At 36.1% G+C, this 10,220-nt stretch overlaps 1 protein-coding gene across 2 annotated transcripts in view; it reads left to right on the forward strand.

Annotated features, from left to right (window-relative positions):
- The window catches only part of LOC126262202 (optineurin), a 125,613-nt gene extending 115,650 nt beyond the window's left edge, over window positions 1-9,963 (forward strand). The window contains exons 12-13 of one of the 2 annotated variants that reach the window (XM_049958621.1): window positions 2,074-2,194; window positions 7,614-7,751. In XM_049958621.1, coding sequence (XP_049814578.1) covers window positions 2,074-2,193 — 120 coding nt within the window. In that variant the 3' untranslated portion in view covers window position 2,194; window positions 7,614-7,751. Of the gene's footprint in view, window positions 1-2,073; window positions 2,195-7,613 lie in introns of both variants that reach the window. The other variant, XM_049958622.1, reaches the window with a different exon arrangement.
- The last annotated feature ends 257 nt before the right edge of the window (window positions 9,964-10,220 follow it).

Below are 10,220 nucleotides of genomic sequence, written 5' to 3' on the forward strand. Positions count from 1 at the left end.
CCTAACATTTCATTATTGGATGAAGTTCGTGCATACTCTGCAGCAATTTACTTTTAGATTAATGAATGTAAACATGATAGGACAAGCACCGGAGATGAAGCACGCTCCAGCTGTCTAATTGTGGTCACCACAAAGGAAACCATTGACAAAATCCATGGTATGATAATGGAAGACCATTGAATAAAAGTTCGGGAGATGACTGAATGAGTGCGTAGTATCCTGCATGGAGAATTGGCTGTGAAGAAACTGTGTACAAAGTGGGTGCCGCAATTGCCTACAGTTGACCAAAAGTGCATCCGGCACAACATTTCAGCATAATTGCAGTCTACAAGACTTTTTGTGGCAATTTGTGACTGCTGATGAAACCTGGATCCATCATTACACACCAGAATCAAAATGGCAGTCAAACAATGGACAAAGGCTGGTGAAAGTGTAACGAAGAAGGCAAGGACCATTTTTTCATCTTCTGGTAAGGTGATGGCCACTGTTCTTCGGGATTCCCAAGGAATAATCCTCACTGATTACTTGGAAAAAAGCAGAACCATAACTGAACCCTAATATACTTCATTGTTGGATTTTTTGAAACTTGCGTTGGCTGAAAAAAGACCAAGGTTGGCACGCAAAAAAAGTGCTCTGTCATCAGGATAGTGCACCATCCCAAAAATCAGCAATAACAATAGCGAAAGTGTGTGAATTGGGCTTTCAGTCGGTTCCTCATCCACCCTATTTACAAGACTTAGTTCTAGGTGACATCTTCCTGTTCCCTGACTTGAAACTTTGGCTTGCTACGAAGAAATTTTCATCAAATGATGAAGTGATTGGCAGTCAGTGAGTATTTTGCAGAGTTTGACAGAACCTATTTTTCCAATGGAATGAGAAAGTCGGAGAATCGCTGGACTTAGTGTATATCCCTCAAAGGAGACTCTGTGAAGAAGTAATGAGAGTTATTTGCGAAATACACATTTTTTCTTGCCTTTTCACCAGGATAAACCAACCTCAAATTTACAAGTACAGTTGCTGTATTTTAAATGATGATAATTTATGCATAATTGATTAATGATGTCTGTCATTCAATCCTGGGCAATTAGTGTGTAATGTCAAGAGTGGGAATTAAACAGGTGTAATGGCTCAAAAAGCAAAAGTAATATTGGGCATGTCTGAATTTTGATACTTATTATCTTTTAAGTTGATTAGTTTACTTAAAATTGAAATATGTTACTGTGAAGTCAGAAGTTATAGCTTTCTAATGATATGTGTCTATATCCCCAAAACAACTTTTTCTCACTCAAAATCTACAATTGCATGCCATTATGGTAATTTCAGTTGTTCATTCATTTTAATCACAGTGGTTCACAGTGAAACTAAATCAACACTGTAATCAACATACTGAAAAGTATCATCTGAATAATGCATTTGCATGTGATAGGGTCTGAATAAAATATTGATTAATTTGGGCTTTCACTACATACACATGATATGGATCAACAGACTCAAAATGAAAAATGAGGAACAACAGCAGGGGGAAGATTTCAAGTGTGCTGTGTTTCTTGATGTTAACTAGGAAACTGCTTGGCATGTGATCAGGGACTGTCTTACTGTAGCAGCATCCAGCTGTAATCTTATTTTTCCTCCCACTCCTCAGCTCCATTCACCGCTGCACTCAGAGTGCTATGCTGGAGTGCAGCCTGAGCACTCGCACCCACGCAGTGCTATTTGTCCAGGGTTTGCTCTACAATACCTATTGCCCCAAGAGACTTTTTTTTATCTTCCAGCAGCATAACCAGCCTGTCTTATCGGTGCAATTTCCTTGAGTTGCCTTCCACATCTGATTCCTTAATCATGCCCTCACTGGTTCCTTCCATGGTCCATTACAAACTTGCCAATATCTGTTTGTAATGAAATAATGGGCACTTCGTGTAGTTTGAAGTGCTACTCTGTCACCATATTCTTGTGTGTGCTGTGTAAATGTCAGTCACGATTGATATCACTGTTTAATTCCCGGGTGCATTTTTCACTCTCTCGATTTTTCTGCAGTGTGAGTTAGACTTAAGAGAAATCTCATGTGTCTTACAGATATACAATGAAGAAATCCCCCCTCGAAAAAAATATGACTGTCCAAACTGCAATAGGCAATTTCCAAGGTTGGATCATTTAGAACTTCATGTGGAAACTTGTCTTAACCTGACAAACTGAGGTAAGAAACATTATGATAAATTTGTATGCAACAGACAGAAAAACATTCAAATGAGAGAAACCTGAACTTGTTATTCAAATTTTATTTTAGCAGTACAGATCATAATGTTCTGGTGTACTCGCTACAAAATTTCAAGTTATCATCTTGATGCATTTAAAATAATTTGTTTGGATCTCATATGAGAAATGGTTCATTATGCATTGTAGTGAAAATATTGTTATACAAAGAAAAGATATTTGATGAAAGGTGTGGTCTAGCTGGTGGCACGTGGCATTTAGAATTGAGAGATTGTTTAGCTTGTTGTGGAGGATAAATTGTGATCTATGTTTACCGATTATAGGCATGGTCCAAAGTACTTTTTCTTAGTTTTTGTAACTCATGCTATACTGTTTCATGTACTAAAAGTAATTATAACTGTGAAATTTTTATTTACCATTAGAAATTTTTATTTACCATTAGAACAGTAACTGAAATAAGTGACAGTTCATCATGAAAAGTAGTCTACTTCACATATTTTCATATGCTTATGTTGTATGGTATTATTTTTTGGGGTAATTCTTCTGATTCATAAAGGGTATTTTTGGCTCAAAAATGGGCTCACAGTATATATTTTCTTTAATGTCTTTTGTTGTTAGCAATATTAGCTTATTCCCAAGAGTTAGCAGCTTTCACTCAGTTAATACTAGGCAGTGTGAGTTAGACTTAAGAGAAATCTCATGTGTCTTACAGATATACAGTGAAGAAATCCCCCCTCGAAAAAAATATGACTTTCTTGTCCAGAAAGGAGTGTAGTATTCTGCTGCATCCATTTTCAGTAAGCTACCACAAGAACTCAAAAATCTTAGCAGTAGCCCAAACACTTTTTAAGTCTAAACTGGCTCACTTCTTCTATTCTGTGGAGGAGCTCCTGGAAGAGCTGAAAAATTAAGCAAATTCCAGTGTTACATTGTTGATTTTCTTTATTTAAACTTACGACTTGTTGCCTGAATATGTTTCTTATATTTCATTTTATCTGTTTCTACTATCGTGTTATAATTTCATGTATTGACTCGTTACATGACCATGGAGACTTCTCCTTAATTTGGTCCCACGGAACAATAAATAAATATATAAAAAAAAAGGAAGCATCTACCTATAGTAGTGCATTAGACAACATTGACGCTGTCACTTATTAGTATGGCCAGTGAAGTGAGAATGGTTTGTTAAAAGAGACATTTTGTTCATTGTAAAGTAGGCTGGAGATTGACAACTCAAACTCCCAATCATTTGTAAAGAGTTCTTAAATTTTGTTTCTCACATAGCACATGTTAGATATAGTGGGAATTAGTGAAGTTCGGTGGCAGGAGGAACAAGACTTTTGGTCAGGTGAATACAGGGTTATAAATACAAAATCAAATAGGGGTATTGCAGGAGTAGGTTTAATAATGAATAAACAAATAGGAGTGCAGGTTAGCTACTACAAACAGCATAGTGAACGCATTATTGTGGCCAAGATAGACACAAAGCCCATGCCTACTACAGTAGTAAAAGTTTATATGCCAACTAGCTCTGCAGATGATGAAGAAATAGATGAAATGTATGACGAGATAAAAGAAATTATTCAGGTAGTGAAGGGAGACGAAAATTTAATAGTCATGGGTGACTGGAATTTGTCAGTAGGAAAAGGGAGAGAAGGAAACATAGTAGGAGAATATGGATTGGGGGGGAAGAAATGAAAGAGGAAGCCGCCTTGTAGAATTTTGCACAGAGCATGACTTAATCATAGCTAACACTTGGTTCAAGAATCATAAAAGAAGGTTGTATACCTGGAAGAATCCTGGAGATACTAAAAGGTATCAGATAGATTATATAATGGTAAGACAAAGATTTAGGAACCAGGTTTTAAATTGTAAGACATTTCCAGGGGCAGATGTGGATTCTGACCACAATCTATTGGTTATGATATGCAGATTGAAACTGAAGAAACTGCAAAAAGGTGGGAATTTAAGGAGTTGGGACCTGGATAAACTGAAAGAGCCAGAGGTTGTACAGAGTTTTAGGGAGAGCATAAGGGAACAATTGACAGGAATGGGGGAAAGAAATACAGTAGAAGAAGAATGGGTAGCTCTGAGTGATGAAGTAGTGAAGGCAGCAGACGATCAAGTAGGTAAAAAGACGAGGGCTAATAGAAATCCTTGGGTAACAGAAGAAATATTGAATTTAATTGATGAAAGGAGAAAATATAAAAATGCAGTAAATGAAGCAGGCAAAAAGGAATACAAACGTCTCAAAAATGAGATCGACAGGAAGTGCAAAATGGCTAAGCAGGGATGGCTAGAGGACAAATGTAAGGATGTAGAGGCTTGTCTCACTAGGGGTAAGATAGATACTGCCTACAGGAAAATTAAAGAGACCTTTGGAGAGAAGAGAACCACTTGTATGAATATCAAGAACTCAGATGGAAATCCAGTTCTAAGCAAAGAAGGGAAAGCATAAAGGTGGAAGGAGTATATAGAGGGTTTATACAAGGGCGATGTGCTTGAGGACAATATTATGGAAATGGAAGAGGATGTAGATGAAGACGAAATGGGAGATAAGATACTGCGTGAAGAGTTTGACAGAGCACTGAAAGACCTGAGTCGAAATAAGGCCCCGGGAGTAGACAACATTCCATTAGAACTACTGATGGCCTTGGGAGAGCCAGTCATGACAAAACTCTACCATCTGGTGAGCAAGATGTATGAGACAGGCGAAATACCCTCAGACTTCAAGAAGAATATAATAATTCCAATCCCAAAGAAAGCAGGTGTTGACAGATGTGAAAATTACCGAACTATCAGTTTAATAAGTCACAGCTGCAAAACACTAATGCGAATTCTTTACAGATGAATGGAAAAACTGGTAGAAGCAGACCTCGGGGAAGATCAGTTTGGATTCCGTAGAAATGTTGGAACACGTGAGGCAATACTAACCTTACGACTTATCTCAGAAGAAAGGTTAAGGAAAGGCAAACCAACGTTTCTAGCATTTGTAGACTTAGAGAAAGCTTTTGACAATGTTAACTGGAATACTCTATTTCAAATTCTGAAGGTTGTAGGGGTAAAATACAGGGAGCGAAAGGCTATTTACAATTTGTACAGAAACCAGATGGCAGTTATAAGAGTCGCGGGGCATGAAAGGGAAGCAGTGGTTGGGAAACGAGTGAGACAGGGTTGTAGCCTCTCCCCGATGTTATTCAATCTGTATATTGAGCAAGCAGTAAAGGAAGCAAAAGAAAAATTCGGAGTAGGTATTAAAATTCATGGAGAAGAAGTAAAAACTTTGAGGTTCGCCGATGACATTGTAATTCTGTCAGAGACAGCAAAGGACTTGGAAGAGCAGTTGAACGGAATGGACAGTGTCTTGAAACGAGGATGTAACATGAACATCAACAAAAGCAAAACGAGGATAATGGAATGTAGTCAAATTAAATCGGGTGATGCTGAGAGATTAGAAAATGAGACACTTAAAGTAGTAAAGGAGTTTTGCTATTTAGGAAGTAAAATAACTGATGATGGTCGAAGTAGAGTGGATATAAAATGTAGACTGGCAATGGCAAGGAAATAGTTTCTGAAGAAGAGAAATTTGTTAACATCGAGTATAGATTTAAGTGTCAGGAAGTTGTTTCTGAAAGTTTTTGTATGGAGTGTAGCCATGTATGGAAGTGAAACATGGACGATAACTAGTTTGGACAAGAAGAGATTAGAAGCTTACGAAATGTGGTGCTACAGAAGAATGCTGAAGATAAGGTGGGTAGATCACGTAACTAATGAGGAGGTATTGAATAGGATTGGGGAGAAGAGAAGTTTGTGGCACAAATTGACTAGAAGAAGGGATCGGTTGGTAGGACACGTTTTGAGGCATCAACACAAATTTAGCATTGGAGGGCAGCGTGGAGGGTAAAAATCGTAGAGGGAGACCAAGAGATGAATACACTAATCAGATTCAGAAGGATGTAGGTTGCAGTAGGTACTGGGAGATGAAGAAGCTTGCACAGGATAGAGTAGCATGGAGAGCTGCATCAAACCAGTCTCAGGACTGAAGACCACAACAACAACAAAGCACATGTAAGTAAACAATAAAATCTGCTGGTAAAACACACACACACACACACACACACACACACACACACACACAGAGAGAGAGAGACGTTAATCAAATAATAAATGATTTCACAGAACTAGGCTGGACCTGTAAATTATTTGACAGTTTAGCTGTGTGAGAATTTGTATTATTAAAGTAAAGGAAAGAAGAATTACGGAAATTAAGACAAGATCAGCAAAGAGAAACTGGTGGATGTTGTAGGTGATGTATTGTGAATGGATAAAGAGGGACTTGAAGAGCAGTATTGTTAGGAACTTAATAGGGTTTCAGCTGAAATGCACGGAAAGATTTTAAGATAAATACTCACTATATTGTTAAGGAATTGTATGGTAGGCATGTATGTAAACAAGTTTTGAAACTTGCAGTTTAGCTTTTGGATAGTGTCTTCTTTCAGAGCGCGCACACACACACACACACACACACACACACACACACACACACACACACAAGGTCAAGAACAAAAGTTAAATGAAAAGTTCCAGGTATTGTTTTTGCACTTGTCTGTCTGAAATGAAGATGGAAAAATGATCATTTTTTACACAAATTCACCTCTCATAAGTTTTCTTTGTGTCTTTGTTACCTGCAGAAATTTTGTCTCCAATGGATTCTGTTGTTGTAGCACCTTAACAGTGACCTGTTAATTTGTATGAAGAACTAGTAGTTCCTTAAAAATTGCAGTTCCATGTTCAGCACAACTTCAGTTCTAGTTTGACTACTCCCCTATAATAAGTATGTCAATTGCTTCAGCTTCATAGGCTGGAAGTTTTCTATTTCCTTGACAACATGTTGTACCATTTATTAAGAAATTCCACACTCATAAATTTTTCATACAAACATAACTTCGTTAACTTTGACATATTCACCTTACATGTGAGAATGACTACGTCATTAATAAATTCTTTATGTCTCTCGCAAACTTTGTATAAGTAGTCAGATATTTCCTGAAACAATATTGGAATGGTTTTTATGCGTGAACAATGAAGTCACTGTTTCTAGAGTGCATACAAAATTACTTCTCTTGAGTTGTTGTTGTTATTTATATTTGAACAAACAAAAACACTGTCTGTGTCATTTGTTGCAACATATAGATGGTTGTTTGAGCTGTTGAACATGTTCATCAGCATACTTAATGGTGTTGGGTAGTTTTTGATATCTGCAGCAGTTTGAAATAATTTAAAACCTTCTCTTCCTGTTGAAACATCCTTACACATTATAGCAACTCCTAAGAAATTTTTAAATTTATTGGTGAGGCAATAAATGAAGAATTCTGATTAATAAGCATTTGTTTCCTTTGTAGGAAAGACAGGTGAACGACCTGTACCATTGCCCAAAGTGCAACATGAGTTTCTTTGTACTTCAAGCTCTGGAACGGCATGTGGATAGATGTCTGGATCTGCAGATGTTCCCTGAATGAAGTGCCAACAACAGCTAGAAGATAATTAATTAAACATTTATTTTCATGTAAAGAAACCTGCTTAAACTGTATATAGTCTTCTAGTTATGAGAGTGGTTAATAGCATTTCCCATATGTGCTTGTACAGCGTTCAGGAACAAATTCTATGTATGTTGCATCATAAATATTTTATAATATATTTGTCTACATAATTATCCTATTTGCAGTTTTCTACCATCTTTAACTTTCTGGGGGACCTTTTTCATTTCTTTATTCTTTCAGTGGCTTTCAGGTAGACTTCAAATTGGTGCTACGTGTTAGCACTCAGTTTCCTTCTGCAGCCCATGTGCTATATGTTCAGTTTGTATTTTATTTGATGAAAAACTCTCCATGACATAATGTTCGTACATGGTTTCTGAATATTGTTTGAGGTGCTCCCATAGTTACCACTTCTGTTGTAAACTGTGTGTGTTGTGTGTGATTAGTATATATTTTATTATGCAGTTTTGTTCAGTCATTGTCAGATGGTGCATTTGTGACCATTATCTTCTGTTGGTGTATAATTCTTCAGTGGAGATTTAATTCGGAGACAGATCATCAGTGATTTAAAACAAAATAAGTTATTGATAACCCATATATTTCTGTAGCCTTTTTATTAACTTTCACAAAAAATTAAAATGACTTTTTAATTAGCACAGAGAAATGAGGGAAAGCAGTTTTGCCACAATCTACAGCTCGTACAATGTGTTCATATGATCATTTGGAATTTACAGATTCATTACAAACCAAACAAACCCTGGTAACTTTCAATCATTTGCTGCCTTTTTTTCCTCACCTTTACTGATAGCAAATTGCTAATAACTTTCATTTTTACATGTGCGATCACTGTTAAAATTTAGCAATCATGCACAGAAAATTGTTTTCTAGAATATTCATTTCCCTACTTTTCCATTAATATTTCCCTTTGATTTTTGCCAAATTGCACTCTACTGATGAAATCTGGTTCATGACATCACTTATCAGTGTTTTGTTCTAGTTTGTGACAAAGTCAGTGAGTTGCAGTGCTTTTCTGATACTGTGATCATAGTATTAGCAGTCTACTAAGTCAGTTTATGTACAGGAAAGGGAATTGACTGAGGTTTACTGTGAGAAATCGACTGAGGTTTATTGTGAGTGAAGAGATCCAATAATTTGCCTGTTGTAACTATAATTATTTGCTACAGATACTGTTTTATTGTATGTAGTCTGCCAGTATGGTTTAATTCACATGAACTAAATTACACAGCTGTGGCTATTTATTTAATATCATCATGGGGCAGTATGGTAGTTTGCATTTTCTTTTTAGGCCAGTGGTTTGATCTTTATCCCACTTCATAATGTTCATACAATGTTTTGCATTTATTGTAATAAACTATTTATAAGAACAGTCATAAATTTTCTCTCTGCCTGTATATGTTAAATGTTAGGCCAAAACATGAGGCTGCTGTAATATTAAGCAGCATGCCAGTACCTTACTGAAATGATTGTTGAGCTTAAGTAATTAACAATAACTCATTTACTGGTATGAGTTACAAAAAGTAAAAATCTGTACACCTAGCAACAGATACCACTTTGCTGTTTTTGGTCACATTTTTCATTGTTACATTAGTTTCTCTGCTGATACAAAGTAAATTACATGTAGAATTATATTTCTTGTCACACAACTCATTTTTTGTATGATTACAGGATGTATTCATAAGTATGTTTATTAAATTGCTACTGAGCTTATTTTAGAAACTAGGGTGTAATATTTGACATCTATGGGAGTTCTCAAACTAATTCCATCATTATAAGATTGTACCTTGCAAAAATTTGTTTCAATTTGAGTTGCCAGTGATGTAAATCTAGGAAAGAAATGAGTTTCTTTTAATGACCAGTTACTATCTCTGATGCTGTTGTATATTTTACAATCACTTATTATTATTATTATTATTATTATTATTGTTATTGTTATCATTATTGACTATCCTAGTGCTTCCATTGGTTTCATTAATACTGTTCATATGATGCCTGTATTTTATTAATATTTCAAATTTTATGAGCAGATATGTATATCACAAAACTATTTCATTTTTATTACATTAATAGAAGTCTTTCATCCATTAAAAACATGTTTTAAACTGGAAAGCAACATTTTATACTCTTACCCAACTGTTCTAAGATGTATTAAATCTGTAAGTAAGGAGAATTAGAAATAGATTTCATATTTCAAACATTTTGATTGTTTTAAATTAAATATTGATGCATACTTGCCAAACACAGCTAAGCAGCAGACCAGCACAGTGAAAAATGGTTCAAATGGCTCTGAGCACTACGGGACTTAACATCTGTGGTCATCAGTCCCCTAGAACTTAGAACTACTTAAACCTAACTAACCTAAGGGCATCACACAACACCCAGTCATCACGAGGCAGAGAAAATCCCTGACCCCGCCGGGAATCGAACCCAGGTGTGGGAAGAGAGAGCACAGTG

This window comes from Schistocerca nitens, chromosome 6 (assembly GCF_023898315.1).
Source record: "Schistocerca nitens isolate TAMUIC-IGC-003100 chromosome 6, iqSchNite1.1, whole genome shotgun sequence".
Classification (NCBI taxonomy): domain Eukaryota; kingdom Metazoa; phylum Arthropoda; class Insecta; order Orthoptera; family Acrididae; genus Schistocerca; species Schistocerca nitens.